General features: G+C 43.3%; 1 protein-coding gene across 1 annotated transcript in view; it reads left to right on the top strand.

The window, feature by feature from the left end:
• Positions 1–23,537, top strand: part of LOC124722181 — a 997,523-nt gene that overhangs the window by 399,616 nt on the left and 574,370 nt on the right. The window contains exon 6 of the mRNA XM_047247381.1: positions 3,807–4,022. Within this exon, the coding sequence (XP_047103337.1) occupies positions 3,807–4,022 (216 nt within the window). The remainder of the gene's footprint in view (positions 1–3,806; positions 4,023–23,537) is intronic.

Genomic DNA, 23,537 nt, shown 5'->3' with positions numbered 1-23,537 from the left:
AGAAATGAAAACGTCAGGATCCGAAAATCCTGATGCCATTTCGCTCAGAAACCACAAGCAGAATTCAGCACGCTAAAGTCGAGACTTCGAGGGACTATGTTGCTGACTGTCCTTCACTCGAGCAATTTTTCTGGTGTTCCAACTCTTTTTGGATATGCAATGTTACTTATAATCCGTCTTGATTGCAGTCTTTTGCAATCAAGACAGATTATAAGTAACATTGCGTATCCAGTGTTTGCGGTATCCCTTCAGACATTATGTCTGTTTTTGCAAAAATCTTTTTGGATAGTTACGGCTGTTATTCGTTACAGAGTCCCGTCCGCATTCTTTTTTACCACAGTTTCTATTTCCGACCCTATTAATCGTTTTGCAAAAACACTTACAGTCTTAAACTCCTGTGCAAACGGTTCCACATAGGTTCTCCACGAATTGTGCTACGCATAAGAGTCTCTAATTTTCACGCGTTGTAAAATGTGTTAAGAAATGACTACAGCGTTACGATCTATTAATGTTCGAAAATGTTATTGCTCAGTTACTGCTGGAATTAAACCTTCTCAGTTCCTAATAATCGCTTTCATAAAGAATCGAATCAGTGTTCATTATCCTTTTCAATTTACTGGCATACACTCAATATCGACCGTATTAGTGGATGATTACCCGAAACGCAACAAACTGAAAAAGTTCAAATTCATATTGAAATATAAGTTTGCTGCCATGTAGTTCGTTACGCAGAATACTGACTGAGGACATAATTTTTACCAAGCATTAAAAATTTACATTTCCACTGGATGGCTATTAATAGTTCAAACTCTATGCGCCAGTAACAATACTCTATGACAACTCTCAATCCATATATACTACTGGCCATTAAGTTGCTACACCACGAAGATGACGTGCTACAGACGCGAAATTTAACCGACAGGAAGAAGATGCTGTGATATGCAAATGATTAGCTTTTCAGAGCATTCACACAAGGTTGGCAGCGGTGGCGACACCTACAACGTGCTGACATGAGGAAAGTTTCCAACCGATTTCTCATACACAAACAGCAGTTGACCGGCGTTGCCTGGTGAAACGTTGTTGTGGTGCCTCGTACAAGGAGGAGAAATGCGTACCATCACCTTTCCGACTTTGATAAAGGTCGGGTTATAGCCTATCGCGATTGCGGTTTATCGTATCGCGACATTGCTGCTCGCGTTGGTCGAGATCCAATGACTGTTAGCAGAATATGGAATCGGTGGGTTCAGGAGGGTAGTACGGAACGCCGTTCTGGATCCCAACGGCCTCGTGTCACTAGCAGTCGAGATGACAGGCATCTTATCCGCATGGCTGTAACGGATCGTGCAGCCACGTCTCGATCCCTGAGTCAACAGATGGGGACGTTTGCAAGACAACAACCATCTGGACGAACAGTTCGACGACGTTTGCAGCAGCATTGACTATCAGCTCGGAGACCATGGCTGCGGTTACCCTTGACGCTGTATCACAGACAGGAGCGCCTGCGATGGTGTACTCAACGACGAACCTGGGTGCACGAATGGCAAAACGTCATTTTTTTGGATGAATCTAGGTTCTGTTTACAGCATCTTGATGGTCGCATCCGTGTTTGGGAACATCGCAGTGAACGCACATTGGAATCGTGTATTCGTCATCGCCATACTGGCGTTTCACTCGGCGTAATGGTATGGGGTGCCATGGGTTACACGGCTCGGTCACCTCTTGTTCGCATTGACGGCGCTTTGGACAGTGGACGTTACATTTAAGATGTGGCTCTACCCTTCATTCGATTCCTGCGAAACCCTACATTTCAGCAGGATAATGCACGACTGCATGTTGCAGGTACTGTACGGGCCTTCATGGAGACAGAAAATGTTCGACTGCTGCCCTTGCCAGCACATTCTCCAGATCTCTCACCAACTGAAAACGTCTGGTCAATGATGGCCGAGCAACTGGCTCGTGACAATACGCCAGTAACTACTCTTGATGAACTGTGGTATCGTGTTGAAGCTGCATGGGCAGTTGTACCTGTACACGCCATCCAAGCTCTGTTTGACTCAATGCCCAGGCGTATCAAGGCCGTTATTACGGCCAGAGCTGGTTGTTCTGCGTACTTATTTCTCAGGATCTATGCACCCAAATTGCGTGAAAATGTAATGACGTGTCAGTTCTAGTATAATATATTTGTCCAATGAATACCCGTTTATCATCTGCATTTCTTCTTGGTGTAGCAATTTTAATGGCCAGTAAGAGAGAGAGAGAGAGAGAGAGAGAGAGAGAGAGAGAGAGAGAGAGAGAGAGAGAAGTTAAAATTGTGGTTTTAATGCTTCAAGTGTTCCAATTAGTCCCCCCCTCCCCCAACGTGAGTACAACGCACAGAAAGTTCATACAATCATTTGAAACTGACAGAAAAGTCCTTCTATCGGATGTTGTCCAACTCGCACGTCTCATTGGCTTTAATGCCAATTATTTCTTCAAAACGTTGATCCTTCATGAAAATATCTGCGCATGTTCTGGTAGGTTGGTTTTGATAACACCAAGTCTCTTCATCCTTGATGATATTTTTCAGAAAATAATTGTCCACGAGTTGCAGTTCAATCTGGTCGTAGCAGGCGTTAAAGCGTCTTTGTTTTCGCTGGAGACTCAAGATATTCAGGATAGAGTTTGAACATACTTTTCACTTCTTCAAAACATTCTGTAGAATGGTTGAACACTTGATTTAGAGGTGTTTGTCTATTGCGATTTGTGACACAGTAACGTTAACACACTAAGGTCTCAAGTCCACTACTTAACATCGCCCGAACAAAACTGACTGGTTGAATACACACCTGTTGCCTATACTCGTTAGTTCAAGCTGCCATCATTGTTGTTAAGCTGACAATGCTTATTCAACAGGAATAAAACCACTCTCGGAAATTTTTGGACGTATTAAATAGTCTAAACTGGAGCAGATTTATACAAATGATTTAAAAATTATATGATTACATTTATTTCATACAGTTTATGCTAGTATTAGTTAAATAATACAAAATAATTAACACACATTGTCTTTTAAATTTTAGTAATTCCCAAATCTTTTGAAATGCTCCATTTTCGTGAGTAATTTAAATATTCCTCATTGTTACGGTTTTGTGCGAACTATAAAATCTTTAGATTAAAATAACTTACAAATTATTGAACATTAGATATACTGAAATGAGTATTGTACTAAGTAAATATAGTAGTTTAAAATTAGTATGGTCAGTTTTCCAGTAAGTGTTTATTTATTAGCGTTGTCGAAATTCTTGCAGCACATAGTACTATAAAATTTCAAATCTCTAACTGTCTGTAAAATACAAAATCCTCTACAAAACTATGACAAAGGAGTCAGTGAAACATAAATTTCTATCTGAATGAAAATAATAATTCGGAAAACAAACCTGCGAACTTATTTTTATGTTTACTGGGTATTTTTTAGCAGAAAGTAACTTGCAAAATGGAAAAAAAGTTAACAACCATTTAATCCGCGACTGGTAACAGACAAAGTGAAGAGGCTCTACTTTACTGTGTTTCAGCTAGTCTCGCAATATCAGTGGTAGGGAGGGGTGGGGGCGGGGATACAAAATGTGAATTTTACAGAAAAATCTTAACATTTATTTTTGTGGAAGATTTAACAATATTTATAATGTCTTGGTGTGGGCGTTAAAGATGACGTCCAGCGCCCAAAATCGTACGCTCGTCATCAGAACACCCTACTTGTCCAGTACACAGATGATGAATTCTGCGACCTGTCGTCAGGCACGCGTGAGTTGGCACGGTGTGTTTTGCAGGCGGAGGAGCAGTCGCGGCGGTACGAGGGCGTGTCGGGGCAGTGCCGCGCGGTGTCGGCTCGCCAGGACGTGGCCAGCCTGGTGCACTCGCTGGCCTCGCCGCAGCAGCACTCCCAGCGCCACGCACACACCCACGCCTTCGCGTCGCCGCAGCCGCCGCCCACGCCGCAACCCGACAACCCGGATGGCACGCCCAACGACGGGCCGCCCACTCCAGTGAGTACCTCTACACGGTCTAACCTGCGTCGACGCTTTCACCAAGTAACCACATTTCATTTCCGCCACACCCATAATTCAAAAAGATGGACCACGTTTGCATATTGGGTGATAAATACTTATATGACTGTCAGCACACAGGGTGGAGGAGGAAGAAGGAAGGTTCAGGGAGAGGGTCCATTGCCATACATGTTGTATCTTATTTTAAATGCGTGGAGCCGGCCGGAGTGGCCGTGCTGTTCTAGGCTCTACAGTCTGGAACCGCTAGGCCGCTACGGTCGCAGGTTCGAATCCTGCCTCGGGCATGGATGTGTCTGATGTCCTTAGGTTAGTTAGGTTTAAGTAGTTCTAAGTTCTAGGGGACTGATGACCTCAGAAGTTAAGTCCTATAGTGCTCGGAACCATTTGAACCATTTTTTTAAATAAGTGGAAAGAGGAACTGAAATAAACAACGTGGGCAATATGGGTAAATTTCTCAGTTCCAATCATATTGTTTACTTATCTGTAATATATTTTTATGAAATAATTATTTTTTACTATCTCAGTCACTTTTTACAATATTTATTAGGACGACGCATTTCAGCAGCATGCTGCCATCATCAGGTGCGGTACAGTTAAATGTACATTAATCTATAATGTGATGACAATTATTTGCTGGGTGTGCCAGTGACGTTATATACCGGAATTTAAACATTTTTGATGGAAATTTGTCTGGCACACAGACCACAGTAATAGTCACATCACCATTATTTAACACGTTCGCATTCAGATGTGGAATGCAAACATCTGAATATGAGAGTCTTAAATGATGGTTTTGTGGGTATTATTGCGGTCTGGGTGCCAGACAAATAAATTTACAGCAATAATGATCAAATTTCGATACGTAACTTCACTGGCACAGCCAACTAATAATAGTCGGCACACCTAAGATTTATGTACATGTAACTGTACTGCATCTGATGATGGTAGCATGCTGCCGAAACACGTCGTGCTAATAAATGTTAGTAAAAACGGACTGAAGCAACAAAAAGTATTTCTGGAATTTATAATACACTCACTGACCTGAACCAATTCCATTCAACGTGGATAAATTCAAGTGTAACGTATTTCCAATCTGAAATAGCGTTGCCGCCAACAAATACTGCAACTAACTGTGCGAGTTGCCTGTCCAGTCAGCGCTAAGTGCTCCAGTCGCAACCCTCACGAAATTTACGATGCGAGAGTCAAAGTAGGCGATGGTTGCACACTCCATAGCAGCCATGCGGGAGTATGAAGTATAAGCCCAGTCCTACAGGAGGTGCACCGAGAGCTAAGAACCAACGTGTTCCTCGCCAGATATCAGCAAGACGTTGCTGGCTCTCCGGAAAACCAGGCATCCATCCCCTCACGAGTGACTATGGGCAGCGTGTCACTGCCTCAACAGTGACTACTGAAGCCAACCCAGGGACTACTAGAGACAGTACCTTGTCCCACACGGATCCTCTACCGTGTTATCAAATTCCCACCTCTCCTTACCCAAATCGAACATGTCCGCATCTTTTATACTATCCGTAGACTAGATTCCAATACCGCCATTGTCTCACCTCTGATCATCAACACCCGGGTACGCTGCCGAGCCTACATAAACGCAGCTGGCTGGCTGGCTCTGAGCACTATGGGACTTAACTTCTGAGGTCATCAGTCCCCTAGAACTTAGAACTACATAAACTTAACTAATCTAAAGACATTACACTCATCCATGCCCGAGGCAGGCTTCGAACCTGCAACCGTAGCGGTCGCGCGGTTCCAGAGCGTAGAGCCTACAACCGCTCGGCCACTCTAGCCGGCATAAACGCAGCCCTCTGTCCCAACACCTACACACACTCCATATCCTGTCTCATCGCAACTTCAGCCAACTCTCTCTCACAGTCAGTGAGATCCGCCCCAATATTTATCCATCCTACCAACTTTAACCCTTCCCCCTATCCCTCACCACCCAGCCCTATCCCCTTCTTCTTGTACCACTACCCTCTCCACACACCACTACTCCACCTCACAATCTGCTTATTTTTTTTTTACTTACACGTCAAGTTCCGTAGGACCAAATTAAGGTGCAAATCTGTAAGGTCATGGGACGTCTCAGTACATGAAATTACAACATAAAGGAAATAAGAGATAAAAATAAAATGTTCATGACCCCAAAAAAAGTCAATCCATAAGTTTAAGTAAACGAAATTAACAATACAACAAGAATCAGCTTAATTTTTCAAGGAACTCTTCGACAGAATAGAAGGCGTGACCCATGATGAAACTCTTCAGTTTCGATTTGAAAGCGTGGGGATAATTGCGAAGCATTTTGAATTCGAGTTGTAGCTTATTGAAAATGGATGCAGCAGTATACTGCACGCCTTTCTGCACAAGAGTTAAGGAAGTCCAATTCAAATGCAGATTGTATTTCTGCCGAGTATTAACTGAGTGAAAGCTGCTTATTCTTGGGAATAAGCTAATATTGTTAACAAGAAATGTCAGTAAGAAATCTATATATTGAGAGGCCAAAGTCAAATTACCCAGACTCGTGAACAGGGGTCGATAAGAGGTTCATGAACTTACACCACTTATTGCCCGATCCACCCGTTTCTGATCCAAAAATATCCTTTTAGAATGGAAAGAGTTACCCAAAAATACACTCCTGGAAATGGAAAAAAGAACACATTGACACCGGTGTGTCAGACCCACCATACTTGCTCCGGACACTGCGAGAGGGCTGTACAAGCAATGATCACACGCACGGCACAGGGGGCACACCAGGAACCGCGGTGTTGGCCGTCGAATGGCGCTAGCTGCGCAGCATTTGTGCACCGCCGCCGTCAGTGTCAGCCAGTTTGCCGTGGCATACGGAGCTCCATCGCAGTCTTTAACACTGGTAGCATGCCGCGACAGCGTGGACGTGAACCGTATGTGCAGTTGATGGACTTTGAGTGAGGGCGTATAGTGGGCATGCGGGAGGCCGGGTGGACGTACCGCCGAATTGCTCAACACGTGGGGCGTGAGGTCTCCACAGTACATCGATGTTGTCGCCAGTGGTCGGCGGAAGGTGCACGTGCCCGTCGACCTGGGACCGGACCGCAGCGACGCACGGATGCACGCCAAGACCGTAGGATCCTACGCAGTGCCGTAGGGGACCGCACCACCACTTCCCAGCAAATTAGGGACACTGTTGCTCCTGGGGTATCGGCGAGGACCATTCGCAACCGTCTCCATGAAGCTGGGCTACGGTCCCGCACACCGTTAGGCCGTCTTCCGCTCACGCCCCAACATCGTGCAGCCCGCCTCCAGTGGTGTCGCGACAGGCGTGAATGGAGGGACGAATGGAGACGTGTCGTCTTCAGCGATGAGAGTCGCTTCTGCCTTGGTGCCAATGATGGTCGTATGCGTGTTTGGCGCCGTGCAGGTGAGCGCCACAATCAGGACTGCATACGACCGAGGCACACATGGCCAACACCCGGCATCATGGTGTGGGGAGCGATCTCCTACACTGGCCGTACACCACTGGTGATCGTCGAGGGGACACTGAATAGTGCACGGTACATCCAAACCGTCATCGAACCCATCGTTCTACCATTCCTAGACCGGCAAGGGAACTTGTTGTTCCAACAGGACAATGCACGTCCGCATGTATCACGTGCCACCCAACGTGCTCTAGAAGGTGTAAGTCAACTACCCTGGCCAGCAAGATCTCCGGATCTGTCCCCCATTGAGCATGTTTGGGACTGGATGAAGCGTCGTCTCACGCGGTCTGCACGTCCAGCACGAACGCTGGTCCAACTGAGGCGCCAGGTGGAAATGGCATGGCAAGCCGTTCCACAGGACTACATCCAGCATCTCTACGATCGTCTCCATGGGAGAATAGCAGCCTGCATTGCTGCGAAAGGTGGATATACACTGTACTAGTGCCGACATTGTGCATGCTCTGTTGCCTGTGTCTATGTGCCTGTGGTTCTGTCAGTGTGATCATGTGATGTATCTGACCCCAGGAATGTGTCAGTAAAGTTTCCCATTCCTGGGACAATGAATTCACGGTGTTCTTATTTCAATTTCCAGGAGTGTATAATACCATATGATATAAGCGAATGAAAATAAGTAGAGTAGACTAATTTTCGTGTCCAAAGATCACTCACTTCAGATACCGTTCGAATAGTAAAAATAGCAGCATTAAGTCTTTGAACAAGATCCTGACGTGGGCTTTCCACGACAGTGTACTATCTCTCTCAACGCCTACATATTTGAGCTGATTAGTTTCACTAATCATATGCTCATTCTGTGAAATTAAAAAGTGAGGATTTGTTGAATTGTGTGTTACAAACTGTAAAACTGAGTCTTACTGTGAGTTAGCATTAGTTTATTTTTTTACAAAACATGAATTTATGTCATGAACTGCACTGTTTGAAACCGAGCCAATGTTGCACACAACATCCTTTACAACCAAGATAGTGTCATCAGCAAACAGAAACATTTTAGAGTTACCTGTAATACCAGAGGACATATCATTTATATAAATAAGGAACAGGAGTGGCCCCAACACTGATCCCTGCCCCCCCCCCCCCCCCCTTGACCGTACCCCACTCAGACCCCACATCACTGCGATTCTCAACATTGTGAATAATGACCTTTTGCAGTCTGGTGCTAAAGTAAGAAGTTAACCAATTGTGAGCTACTCCCCGTATTCTCCAATGGTCAGCTTCTGGATCGACACAATCAAATGTCGTAGTTAAATCAAAAAATATGCCTAGCGTTCGAAGCCTTTTGTTTAACCCATCCAGTACCTCACAGAGAAAAGAGAATATAGCATTTCTAAAGCCGAACTGTACATCTGATAGCAAATCGTGTGATATAAAATGAATAATTATCCTTACACACACAGCCTTTTCAGTACCTTTAGCTAACACTTACGGCATAGAAATAGGTGTAAAATTATATACATTATCCCTTTCTCCCTTTTTATAAAGCGGCTTTACTACTGAGTACTTTAATCGTTCAGGAAACTGACCATTCCTAAAGGAAAAATTACAAATCGGCTAAATACATGGCTAACATGTGCAGCACAGTACTTTAGTATTCTGCTAGGCACTCTGTCATAACCAGGTGAGTCCTTAGTCTTCAGTGAGTTAATTATTGACTCAATCTCCCCCTTGTCTGTATCACAGAGGAGTATTTTAGACATCAATCTCGGAAAGGTATTTGCCAAGAAAGTTATATGATTCCTTGCACAAACTAAATTTGCATTTAATTCACAAGCAACGCTCAGAAAATGTTTGTTAAATACTGTACATATATCTGATTTATCAGTGACAGAAATATTTTTACTACGAACTGACTTTATATCGTCGACCTTGTGCTGCTGACCAGACACTCCCTTCACAACTGACCATATGGTTTTAATTTTATCCTGTGAATTAGCTATTCCATTTGCATACCACATACTCTTTGCTTTCCTAATAACATTTTTAAGCACCTCACAATACTGTTTGTAATGGGCTATTGTAGTTTGATTGTGACTACTTCTAATATTTTGATATAATTCCCACTTTGTTCTACATGATATCCTTATCCCACTAGTCAGCCACCCGGACTGCCTAATACTGCTAGTACCCCGTTTAGAGCGTTCTAATGGAAAGCAACTCTCAAAGGACATGAGATATGTGTTACGAAAGCATTATATTTATCTTCTATGTTATCGGCACTCTAAACATCCTGCCACTCTTGTTGCTTGACAAGGTTTAAAAAACTCTGTATTGCTGTCTAATTAACTTTCCTACATAGTTTGTAATTATATGTGACATTTGTTTGAGTACAAAAGCCTTTTAGTGTCAAAATTTGTGCATCACGGTCTGAAAAGCCGTTCACCCTTTTAATAACAGAATGCCCATCTAGTAATGAAAAATGAATAAAAATATTGTCTATAGCTGTGCCACTGTTCCCCTGCACGCTTGTTGTAAAAAACACAGTCTGCATCAGATCATATGAATTTAGAAGATCCACCAACATCCTTTTGCTTGCACCATCATATACAAAATTTATATTGAAGTCACCACATATAACTAAGGTACTTCCTACAAATTGAATCAAGAACCCTCTCTAGCCTGAGCAGAAATGCTCTGAAGTCAGAGTTATGGGACCTATAAGCAACCACAATTAGAAGTTTAGTTTCACTAAATTAACTGTCCCTGCAAAACATTCAAAAATCTGTGATACGTCACTGAACTTAAATGGAATATTGTTTTTTACGTACATAGCCACTCCCCCACCCCGCAAGGATCTCCTCCGCACTATGTGCTTGACCTCCTACCTATCATCTCGACAGTTTCCCCACCTAACAGACCTTGCTTGCTTACACACAGCCCTCCACCTCTGTGGAACACTCTCTCTCCTCTCACAATACTTCTCACACATTGCAGGTCCTTCCGATGCTAAGTGGAAGTACAGTGCTCCAGCTGCTGGGGCAACTGTATTTTTTTAAAATTGTGTATATTTGTTGTACTTTTAGATGTCCGTCATTAATCCTTTTAATTTAAAATGTAAACAGTCCTCATATCTAAATTTTTCTATCATATTTGTTATACCTTTATGAATGCTCTTGGCTGAAGAGCGGACTACTGTACCGCAGACAGCCCACCTTCAGCCCGTCTGTAGTGTGGGGGATGAAATAACAATAATGAAAAAAAACATACTGCGTACAGTTTCCGTCGGCTAGAGCTGACTGAGTCATGTACCGACTGCTTGCACTCCAGCACAAACCGAAGCCCACGAGAAAGACAGGCAGTCGAGTCCTGAGTAACTATTGAAGGCGAATTTAGTAAACTTGACTGCCTGTTTAAATGCTTGGAAATTCTCGTTATCACACGACAAAATTAAGACATTTGTTGTGCACCTTTTCCGTGAAATATTGATTTCCTGTGGGCCCTGCACTGAGACAAACCGTTTACGAAGTGTGCGGACAAGAAGACTATTGTGACGTCACAAGTTCGTTGCAGGCCCTATATCTCTCGTTGGCCCCGTCATAAACGCTTCAGTGGAAAGGAGTGAGTCACGCCAAGAAGTTTAGTAGGCAACAGTTCTTCGGGTGCTAGCTTTCCCCATTTTAGTTCCGGCCTCAGAACTGTATTTAACTAGAATCGCCGAAGAGGCGGAGGTAAATTTCTTGTTGTCGCTATTGTAACCACCAGTTTTTTCAAGCTAATAAAAAAGCTGCCTCTATTATCTACCGGGGCTCTCCTCAATTAATAAGAAAAAGTAGGATTTTTCAGTAGATATGGTCTGTATTTGAATCGCGTAGCTACTGTTCACGTGCACTGTAGGATGTCTTATTGTATTTTTCCGGTAAGTAATGGGAATGAAGTCATCTCCAAAGAAACAGCAACAAGCGACACGCTCCCAGAGAAGAAAATTCGTACACGGTGTTATTAATTTCTGCGAAGTGGAGGAGCAGAGGAAGGCCTAACAGTTCAGTTACAGGAAGATGATGAGAGGAACAATACGAATTACTTTAAGTGGTTGCAGGAAAATCTTATTTCAGTCATTCCAGACAGAGGCATTGCTTTCTTTCAATGGTCCATATCACACAGTTCACGAAAATAAACCTCCCACCCAAGCTCCCACGAAGATAATATATTAGTGGTTGATAAAATCAATATGTCAGTAACAGGAGACACGACGTCGGAGTACTGTAACAAATATTCCAGGCAAATAAATCATTACAATGTAGAGAACAACACATTATTGACAACTTAACAGCAAAACTCTTATGTCAACGCTTAGAATTAGCAGAGACGATACCTCATCAATTCGTGTGTAGATCAAGCAGAAATGTGACAGCAGGTAATAAAGAGGTTGGCGATTACAATACACTCAAGTGAAACACAAACAAAAATTGACCAAATCTATGACAAGAATGGACACTGTATCATAAGGTTCGAGAACAACGACTTCATGGGGCTATTCGGAAATAATATACACTATGCGAGTAAAAATAAAGAACTATCCAAAGTGTAATTCACGCAAATGATAAAGAGTGAATTTTCTAAGCCCTTAAAAACGTATATCCAAAACATTTTGACGTGCCATTAAAGGATGTGTGACAAACTTAAGTAGACTGAGGTTAAAAGTGGTAGGATGTTCAAATGTGTGTCAGATCTTATGGGACTTAACTGCTAAGGTCATCAGTCCCTAAGCTTACACACTACTTAACCTAAATTATCCTAAGGACAAGCGTACACACCTCCGCCGGGACCAGCCGCAAAGTCCATGACTGCAGCGCCTTATACCTTTCGGTTAATCCCGCGCGGCTAATGGTAGGATAACCATTCATAAATCCAAACGCATAGAGAGAGAGTGTGGCAGTAACAGAATAGCGAATCAAATGAAGAGAGTAATTAGGATCCTAGCGTGACTAAACTTACAGAAGAAGAAAGTCAGAACAATTAAAAAGCCCTGCAAACAGGCGCCGCTCATCGCTGACCTGTGGATTTCTCCATCTTCTAGTCGTCTGAAAAACTGTAGTCATTTTCATCAAATCATTGACGTTTGCCGGCAGTCTCAAAAACCGTACAGGGACGCCGAAGACCTGGCGACCACAAGACTAGACCAGCTGACCGACCCGAGAGCCGCAAATTATATTAAAAAAAAAAAAGTGTGTGTGGATTCTTAAGGGATCAAACTGCTGAGGTCATCGGTCCCTAGACTTACACACTACTTAAACTAAGCTATATTAAGGACAGCATACACACTCATGCCCGAGGGAGGACTCGAACTTCCGGCGGGAGGGGCCGGGCAATTCGTGACCTTGCCACTCCGCGCGGCCCGCAAATTATAAAGCGTGCCGGGTAGACTCGGAAAACAGTGCAATCGTTGACGTAATGTGGAAACGGAGCGATTCACCTGAAGTTCAAAAGGGACATGATCATTGGCTTTCGGACTAAGGGTGGAAGCGTTTCCGAAACGGTTAAGGGTGTAAACTGTTCGCGTTGCCGGTGTGGTTCAAGTACAACGTGCGTGACAAAATGGAGCAATGCAAAACTGGCGCAGAGGCCGCTGTGGTGCACTGCGGGCTATACAAGACGGGGGCGAACTACGGGCAGCGAAATGTGTACGGGTAAATAGTTGTGCCACTGTTGCTCGACTGACCGCCCAAACGAACCAAGAGACTACAAAGAGTGTATCCTCAACGACCGTCCAGCGAACGTTGCTACCCATGATCCTCTGCAGCAGGCGCCTGGGTGCCTATTCTGTATCTTCCCGCCATTGTGCCAATCGTTTCGATACTCAAAAGCACCGAACGGTCTAGTACTCGAATTAGAGCCCCTGCATTATTCAGTATGCATTTCGGAAGAGATACCGTTCTGGTCTAAAGATCCGAAGCGCTGTTGTTGGTTCGCGTCGCACAAGCCAATCAAAAGCAAGTGGCCGCAGATCTGCGCATGCGCACTGCAGCGCGCACAGCGCCGCGAACACAAAGCGGCTAGCAGACGACACAGGCGCGCTAATCTTCCAAGAACCGAAAATTGCGTTTACGTTGCCGTAACGCATGACGCCGCACTCCATCGAGCTGACGTGCCCGCAGGCACGTGGCGCAGTATATCCATTTCCATGATTCTCAGCTGAAATGCACAGAAATTTTTACAGTTTCCCTGACCGCATGTTTCCATGAATGCATAATAACGATAGCGTATTTGACTGTATTCTGCAGATTGTCGTAAACGCCGCATTATGTCATCTTATTCTCATTCACACTGACATCGTGTTTTGGATTTTACGTTTCGGAAAATGAGTTAGGAATAGTCTATAGTACCACATTGTACTAATACATCTATAAAAACCGAGCGGGGTGGCGCAGTGGTTAGACACTGGACTCGCATTCGGGAGGACGACGGTTCAATCCCGCGTCCGGCCTTCCTGATTTAGGTTTTCCGCGATTTCCCTACATCACTCCAGGCAAATGCCGGGATGGTTCCTCTGAAAGGGCACGGCCGACTTCCTTCCCAATCCTTCCCTAATCCGATGAGACCGATGACCACGCTGTCTGGTCTCCTTCCCCAAACCAACCAACCAATATCTATAAAAACGCCCGAAAAATTGATTCTGAGATTTTCAAAGAATAAGAAGATGAACAGAATATGGTAATAACTCGCTCCTAGAGATCCAAATGATTAAGTAGCGCACTTCCGTATATGATACGTCAACGATTTGGGTCTTAAAAACAAAACTGAAAAAACGCGTTTTCGAGAGCTTGTGCAGTTCGTCGAAGCTTATAACATGCATCTCATTAAAATGTTTCGTATATGGTGCTACAGTCTAAAAATATTACGGCGGAGATCTTTCATTTCTGTCTACTGTTGTTGACGATTCGATCGCAGCTAAATACTTGTGACAAGCAAGATTGTGAAGATTACTGCTGCTGGTTACATTCTCAGCAATTTAACTTTTGCTCTTAGATTCCTGTCTAAGCGCATACTCGGAAATCGCTACATACTCGGAAAAAATGGTGAATTATTTCTGACAAGAAAAAATATAAAGGTCACTGTCGGTTGTTTCACTCGCAGCAATTCCATCTCCAGCAATTTCATATTTCGTTTTTTAAACACACAGAAATCACGAAATCATTACAGAGGAAGTGCGCTCTTACATGTAAGTAATAACGAATATTACAGAAAATACCTAACTGACACGAATAACAATGTCTCAGAAGGTGTTGCATATATGTAGAAGAAAAAATAATTTTTGCACGCATCCGTGCGTGCACCCTTGTCCTTTTGTATCGCATTCCCGCGCGCTAACCACTTGGCAACGCCAAATAACCGAAACGTAGTGCTCAATTCTTCTACTATTGCGGAGAGGAACGTAGGCTGACTTCGTTGCCAAACTGTGCTGCGTAAGTCATAAATGCGTGATAGTTTGGAAGGTTTCCAATATCAGGCTACACATAACTGCTTTCCATTGTAACTTCAAGCCAGCCGTGTGGCCGAACGGTTCTAGGCGCTACAGTCTGGAACCGCACGACCACTACGGTCACAGGTTCGAATCCTGCCTCGGGCATGGGTGTGTGTGATGTCCTTAGGTTAGTTGGGTTTAAGTAGTTCTAAGTTCTAGGGGACTGATGACCTCAGAAGTTAAGTCCCATAGTGCTCAGAGCCATTTGAACCATTTTGTAACTTGAATGATGTAAAAAGTTTCGATAGTTACTAAATAGACCATTTGTGTGAAAATGTACAAAAAGTCACTAGTAACGTCAGTTCACACTCGTGTAATAAACATAAGGAGAGCTGATGTCTTGATATTTAATGAGGTTTAAACTCTTATTTGCATAAAAAATAACACGTATTTTGAGAGAATTTTGACCGAGAACTTTTTTTATGTAATCATTCACAGTAACAACCTAACCTAACCATATTTCTAACAAAGGAAAATAGTCTGTTGTGAACTCACTTTCCAACCGGATGCGTCCTGTGGTGATTCTTTAGTAACACAATCAATAAATCGAAAGCTAAAACCGCTAAATACGTTTAAATAACAAATTATAGGTGTACATAAGCCACAGCTCACCTATCGACAGTGCCACATCGAAATCCTAAACCTCTCGGAAAAATTGTCGTAAAATCGGTGGGAGAACCGTTCAGTAACAGGTCTCAGACGCTTACTGAATAGGATATTTGGATAAAGAACAGAAAATGACGTCACTACCGAGACTAACCTACTACACCGATCGGTATGAACGATACAGAATAGGGTTTGTTCATGCACCCATGCTGACTGCTGTTCTCCGGCAACGAAGGCTGGAATTTGCGCGCCATTACCGCATCTGAACGTCCACTGAGTGGCGATAGGTGGCCGTTTCAGATGAATCGCGTTTTATGCTGCTTCCAACAGAAAGCAAACACCCTGTAACAATCTTTGGCAGGGTGCAGGATGGAGGAGGGAGCGTTATCGTTTGGGGAATATTTTCGTGCCATTCACTGAATGACCTCTTCAATCTGGAAGGAACAGTGGATAAACACAAGTACGCACCTGTCCTTGGGGACCATGTCCACCCCTGCATGCAGTTTCTTTCTCCTCGGCACGATAGCGTCTAGCAGCAACGTGTCATGCAGCTCGCAGTGTACGTGCGTGCTTCAAAAAGCATGAGGGTGAGTTTACCCTATTCCCCTCGTCACCCAATTCCCCGGAATGAAATCCAGTCAAGAATCTGTGGGACCACCTCCATCGGGCTATTCGCGGCTACTGTCATCCCTGAAAAGAGTCCGCTAATTGCTTTGGAGCGGTGTAGAACTGGACTTGTGACCCGGCACTGCTCACGTAAATTATGACATTGATGTGATATGTATATTCCAATTTGTTGTACGGAAACAGCACAGTGAGATGGATGTACGTGGAGTCGTGAGAGACTGGCAGAAATGAGCTATCGAGTTTGGCAGTGCCGATGCCCACGTTATGAACGAAGTTTCCTATGTGTTGGTGTATCGAAGTTGAGTGTTGAATATATCTACAAGGGCCTGAGTAAAATGCGACACCTTCTTAATGACGGTCTGCCTCAGCGCAGACAGTATTTGCTACTGCCAGAGAATGCATGTCCATATCAACCCGAACACTACGAAGGGGACTGGATACAATGGACGACCAAACTGGATACCTCTCAATAGGCCATTGCTCAGAGCGGCGCAGTGGGTCAAAAAATACAGAAACTTGGCAGTAGCCGGCCGGTGTGGCCGTGCGGTTAAAGGCGCTTCAGTCTGGAACCGCGTGACCGCTACGGTCGCAGATTCGAATCCTGCCTCGGGCATGGATGTGTGTGATGTCCTTAGGTTAGTTAGGTTTAATTAGTTCTAAGTTCTAGGCGACTGATGACCTCAGAAGTTAAGTCGCATAGTGCTCAGAACCATTTGAACCATTTGAACTTGGCAGTAGCTGACTGAAAACGTTTAGTATGATTCGACAAGTATTGAGTTGGCCTCTTTTCAGTGATCCAAGATATCGAGTGTACCGACGGCACAATGAGACGATTAACCTGTAGCTTGTGGAACGTGCAAAATGGCTCTGAGCACTATGGGACTTAACATCTGAGGTCATCAGTCCCCTAGAACTTAGAACTACTTAAACCTAACTAACCTAAGGACATCACACACATCCATGCCCGAGGCAGGATTCGAACCTGAAACCGTAGCGGTCGCGCGGTTCCAGACTGAAGCGCCTAGAACCGCTCGGCCGGCTGGAAAGTGCAGTCTATGCCTAAGGAGATTCTGTATTGTTTCTGGAGACATGGAATCATTAATTCAGATTACCGTGAACATGAACCAGGATGATTATTTCAAGATTCTCGGAGACCAAGTGTAGTCTTTTCTTCTACCTCTTCATATTGAGTCTGGTGCAGGCAGTCCCGTTTTCTAAGACGATAACAGCTGTGTTCAGCGGGCTTCACACATTCATTTCTGGCTTGATGAGCACAAAGTCACTCCTATCGCACCTCGACTGGCTCACTAAATCATCCGACATGAATCCCTTAGAAATGCCTGGGACTCTTCTGAACAGCGGATGAAACGTAGCAGTCAACGTCCCCGCAGTTTGGTAGCTGTAAGGCAGCTAATCATCAATGAGTGGCTTTAGTTGGATATGGCATATCTGAAGAAACTTTTCGACTCAATTCCTAAGCCGACTGAGTCCATTATCACCGCTGGAGTCGGTATTGCCTAGTATTAGCGTGATGTGTCTTGTGGGAGACTAATGTCGAGTCGCTGCCCTACTATTAGCCAAACACTGTGACTCTTACCTCTGGTTGTGTCCTGCGAGCTTCTTCAGGACACCAGAAAAAGAGGGTGGTCGTCCAGCAGTAGCTACAATGCATAAGGCTAAAGCTAGAAATTTTGAGATGATAGAGACTCGGCTGGAAACTTATGAGATTCTAGGGTGTTTCTCCAAGAGAAGAACTAGGGATGGTACAACAATTTTAATATGTCAGACATTGGGTCCGTTGAACCGACTCACAATTGGACAATGAGTGTATACAATCCCCTATGTAATACTTTCAGTCTACCAACAGTTGGAACTAAGTTAAGATTGGAAAAAAACTGTTACTTATTCTCAGTAAAGTTCTAAAATACATAGGCAAGACTTAGCAACCAGGGTAGCTATAGGGCTTACATCGGCAGATACACGACTTCGTCCGGACTGTCTCTTCTTACTACACACAGACTCAGCTCTCTACCTTCTCTCTGTCCGCATTTTTGACAGGACGGGAGAGCAGTGGGCAGACCACATGCCCCTCCGTATCCGCATCCGGTGACGCCTAAGAGCTGAGGATGACACGGCGGCCGGTTGGTACCGTTCGGCCTTCAAGGCCTGTTCGGACGGTGTTTGCATTTTTTTGTGCGGAAATTATATAATATATTCCCTCGCTTCAGACCCGCTCTTTCAAATACACATCCCATTAACATCTCGTGGCTTCTGGAGCTTTCTCTGGAAAGTTTCTGACGGCCATCACGGAGACATAGGCTGCTACAGATTCGGCTAAGTTACAAGGGTAATGTTATTACCTAACACATAGGATAGCTGGCGCCTACCTGTTCTACCTTAAAGGGGGAGGGGAGCCATCACACCTGTAAATCGCCGATATTGATGAGTCTGAAGTGTGTTGTAGTGTGACGTGTCCTGATTAAATGGCTAGCGGCGTTTCAAGCGACGACCCCCAGTTTCCGAGAAAACTGCTGTTGAAGTTTTATGCATACGACCTATACCTCTAGCGGTAGTAATGTTTCGACCAAGCAGGCGTAGCGCAGTGGCTTATGTTCGAGGTTAGCATGCTGGCGACACAGGTTCGAATCCTGCGCGTGTACTATTTTCCCTTCAATTTCATAGAACAGAAGATAATCAAATAGCAAATGTCATGCACAATTCTTCAAAAATATTCTTTTTCGCCATAGTAGTTTCATTAATAACTTCCTAGATATTTTGAACGCATCTGGCATGGCACAAAAGGTAAACGATGCTTGGTTTCAAAAATTTGCAGGAAAAATTGTAAAGTACACTCCGGAACCGCGCTGCTGCGGTCGCAGGTTCGAATCGTGCCTCGGGCATGGATGTATGTGATGTCCTTAGGTTAGTTAGGTTTAAGTAGTTCTAAGTCTAGAGGATTGATGACCTCAGATGTTAAGTCCCATAGTGCTTAGAGCCATTTGAACCATTTCGTAAAGTACGTACAAGAGATCTTCAGATTCCGAATCATTACTGTTGGATAATAAAGCTAAAGACAAGATTGGTGAAACCTGAAAAATTGGGGGCATACAAAAGGATTTTCTCACATAATAAGATACGTACTTTGTCTAGGATACTGGCATATCAAAACTGGGGTGAAGTGTATATGGAAAGCAATGCAGATTCTAAGTTCTCTAAATTTTGCATACTGTTTTTAGGCGACATTTCCAAAGGTAGCCATTTATACTGCAGCAGCTAACGGAAATAGGTGGATAACTGCGGATATTAGAAAGTCCTCACATATACTTACATTTCTCAGTGCTTTGCAAACGCACTGCACTAACCCACAATTCTTGAGTACCATCACAAGTATGGAAAATGTACATGAGGGTATTGCTTCCTGAAAAAAAAAAAAAAAAAAAAAAAAGTCATTCGGTGACAAACGAATAATGCCTATTCTCCATGAGTGCATAGGTAGCGTACAAGCCGCATTAACAAACATTATAGCCGCGCGGTCTGAGGCGTCTTGCACGGTTCGCGCGGGTCCCCCCGTCAGAGGTTAGAGTCCTCCCTCGGGCATGGGTGTGTGTGTGTGTTGTCCATAGCGCAAGTTAGTTTAAGTTAGATTAAATAGCGTGTAAGCTTAGGTACCGATGACCTAAGCAGTTTGGTCCCGTAAGATCTTACCACAAATTTACCAAACAAACATTATAAATTAATCCTTTAGATAAGACGTTTTCCCAGATTTCCTAAAGCATGTACGAGTGGTGCACTTGCTAAGGAGAAGTATAGCAGAAAGCACTGGAAACTACAAGCCACATTCACTGTGGTCTTCATTCAGAAAAATAATTGAAGCAATGATGAAAGATAGAATGATAAGTTACTTGAATAAATACAACCTCCTTAACGAAGCACAGTTTAGTTTCAGAAGTGGAAAACGTACAGTATCGGCTATTACAGAGTTCACAAAAGTGGTAGTTGAGGCTCTTGATAGAGAGATTGTGTTATAGGCATTTTTTTAACTTGTCTGAGGCTTTTGACTCCGTCGACCATAAAATTATACTGAGCAAGGAAGCGCTAGGTATAAGAGCAATAGCGATTGTGTGGTTTCAGTCTTACTTGGAAAACAGGGCGCAAAAGGCGGAGACTGTTCACACGTCTGATGCCGATAAAGGTTTTGTAAAACAATTATCAGACAAGAAATAAACAAACTTGAGTGTTCCTCAGGGTACTGTAAAGTGTCAGTCCTGTTCTTAATATACACTCTTGAGACAAAAAAAAAAAAAAAAAAAAAAAACCACGACGTACCACGAAGGAATTACCTGCTGGTCATCGCGCCTCAGTACGAAGCGGAATCCATGACTAAAGACAATTCTAATCCAGTAAATGAGCTTTCAGCCCGAAGAACTCTCTGGATACGCCTCCACAGCGGTGGGAAACCATCCTGACTGTTGCCCGCTGCACAGCCCCACAACTGGGAGTGAAGGTCTGGGGTGCTTAGTAAGACCCCTTTGGTTGTAATCTGCGGCACCCTCGCAACATAACAATAAGTCGACGATATTCTACGCCCCATTTTGTTGCCCTTTATGGCAAGTCATACTGGGCATACTTTCAGCAAGATAATGCCCGCTCACACACGGCGAGAGATTCTACTGCTTGCCTTCGTGCTTGCCAAGCCATATCTTGGCCAGCAAGGTCACCAGATCTCTCCCCAATTGAGAAACTCTGGAGCATTATGGGCAAGACCCTACATTCAGCTCGGGATTCTGACAATCGAACGTGCCAATCGGATAGACTTTGGCACGATATCTATCAGGAGGTCATCTGTATCAATCAATAACAAGCCATATAACTGCTTGCTGAGGGGCCAGAGATGGAGCAAAGCCTTACTGACTTGCTCAATTCGTGAAACTCTTTTTCTTGAGTAAATTATCCAATTTTTCTGATATTGTGATCATTTGTTTGTCTGTACATAAACACCACAGCTAACGATTTCTGTAACATTCGGGTACTTCCTTCGTGGTGCGTCGTTTACTGTGTCGGAATATATATTAATGACTTTCCAGACAGTGTAAGACATGGAGAAAAAGCTCTCTTTGCCGACGACAGCAACTTCATAGTCACTGATAAAACATCAGAACTCTTATTAGGGAAAGCAAATGAAACCCTCACGGATTTTTGGAGTTTGGCAATATGTAATAAATTAACATTGAAAATAAGGAAAACTAAGCGTATGCACTTCAGCATAAAGAAAGGAAGCAGCTCTGTCGCTTTAAGCACATATGATAAATCTATAGCTTTTGTGGCAAACACGAATTGTTTAGGGATGAACACTGATTGTCAGCTGAGAAGGTTTGAACATAAAAAGATAGTGGCTAAAATAATTTCATCAGCAGCTCTTAAGGTTTTAGCATCAGTAAGTAACAGCCAATGTGTTGTGGTGACAAACTATGTCTACATACACACAGTTCTTGCCTATGAGAGTCTTTGCTGTGGATCGAAGGCACAAAACATGGACACTGTTTTTAAACTGTAGAAAGGGGCATACGAATAATAGTTGGAAGTAGCAGTTTGGCTCATTGTAGAGAGATGGTTAAAAATGAGATATCTTTACTGCATCAGATGAGTACATATACCAATCTGTGGTTCAAATATTAATTAATAGTGCGCTAATAATTCTATACATAACCTTGGAAGAAGAGCCAGTTTGGAGTTACATTTACTCAGGAAAAACAAACAAAAAACTCAAAACATTATTTTGCATCAGGTGATAAAATTATATAATAAAACCGCAAAAGAAAGTGGAAAAGGTTACTAAAATAAATTTGTTTAAAAAGTCAGCTTAAACATTCTCCGTAAGTAATGCATATTGAACAAATGAAGATTACTTAGATGACTCAAAGTAGTGTATAGTAATGAAAGGAGATAACTACACTTGATTATGGTTTACTGCTTTCACAACGATCATGAATCAAATGTGTAATGCTTGATATTAAGGTCTGTTGGCTTAGTTTTCAGGTGGGCAGTAGTACATAATTTAATGTAGAGTCTGAAATTGTGTCAAGTAACACAGCAGCATCTTCTCAGTCCAAGAGTCATTGGTGGGTGTCTTTGTGTGAGTGGCAGTGAACAGTTGAACTCTATTTTACGTAGTAAGTGACAGGAAACAGCCCAGGAGTCATCAACAGGTGTCCTCAGCGTGTGGGCAGTGAAAAAGAAAATTATGTTTCATATTACAAGTTACATGAAATAATTTGTGTGTAAATGAAGAAACATTATTCTGCTGGTAGGACACTGACCTCATATTCGGGATCAAGGGACTGCTTTATCCAGCCATCCTGATTTACGTTTTCCGTGGTTTTCCTTCATCGCTAAGGCAAATGCCGGGATGGTTCTTAAACAAGGTCACGGCTGACCACCTGTCGTATCCCCATGTGCTACCTGTTCTATCCTCTAAAAGCATATTACGTGTGCTATGTGTTACATTTTGGCCCACTGGCGGCATTGTTTTACCTTAGTAAATCCTATATTATTGTGAGCTTATACTTGGTTGAACAAAAATTATTAATATATTAATCGTTACAGCACATTTTCTTCAAATGTGTATTCCGATTGTTACATAACAGATTACGTAGTCTTTCGTATCCGCTATCGCTTGCTGTGCTAGAACAGAATTCCTGATGGTATCTGTCGCAGAAGCAAAGGGGACACAAATTCGCAGAGTACCACTCACATTTAGTGAAAGCTAGTGCTTTACAGACACCCAGATTTCTCAGAAGCAATACATAGAAAGAAAGTTCCCTTAAATTCACAAAGACTGTTCTTTCTTCAATGAACTTCGGCCCGAACCACGCATATTTGATCACTGGTTGAAAGTAGTTGGACTAAACGTGTTTTTATGCAGCCTTCCCTTGAAGCGATGAAATTAAGGAAAAAGAACATACGCAGGACTTGCACTCATACTGCCAGCATGGTAGCCGTGAACCTTAGCTCCTGTGCTACGCACGCTTGTTTTAAAATTCTGAATTTTACTCGTAGACAAGGAACGCTTAAAACTTCAACGTCAAATTTTTAGAAAATAGGGGCTGTCACATGAAAAGCCGTTAGCCACAACTCAGGACAGGTCCCTCTACTCATCTAAATCCCTGATTAAAAGGTCTGATTATCTTCTTGTTAGAAGTCAATATAAATTTTAGAGGTGTGATTACACAGCATTTATGCGACACCTCCGTTCCTACATCTACGTGTACATCTATGTGATTACTCTGCTATTCACAATAAAGTGCTTGGCAGAGGGTTCAA

This window comes from Schistocerca piceifrons, chromosome X (assembly GCF_021461385.2).
Source record: "Schistocerca piceifrons isolate TAMUIC-IGC-003096 chromosome X, iqSchPice1.1, whole genome shotgun sequence".
Lineage (NCBI taxonomy): Eukaryota > Metazoa > Arthropoda > Insecta > Orthoptera > Acrididae > Schistocerca > Schistocerca piceifrons.
This window is presented reverse-complemented; position numbering and strand designations above follow the sequence as displayed.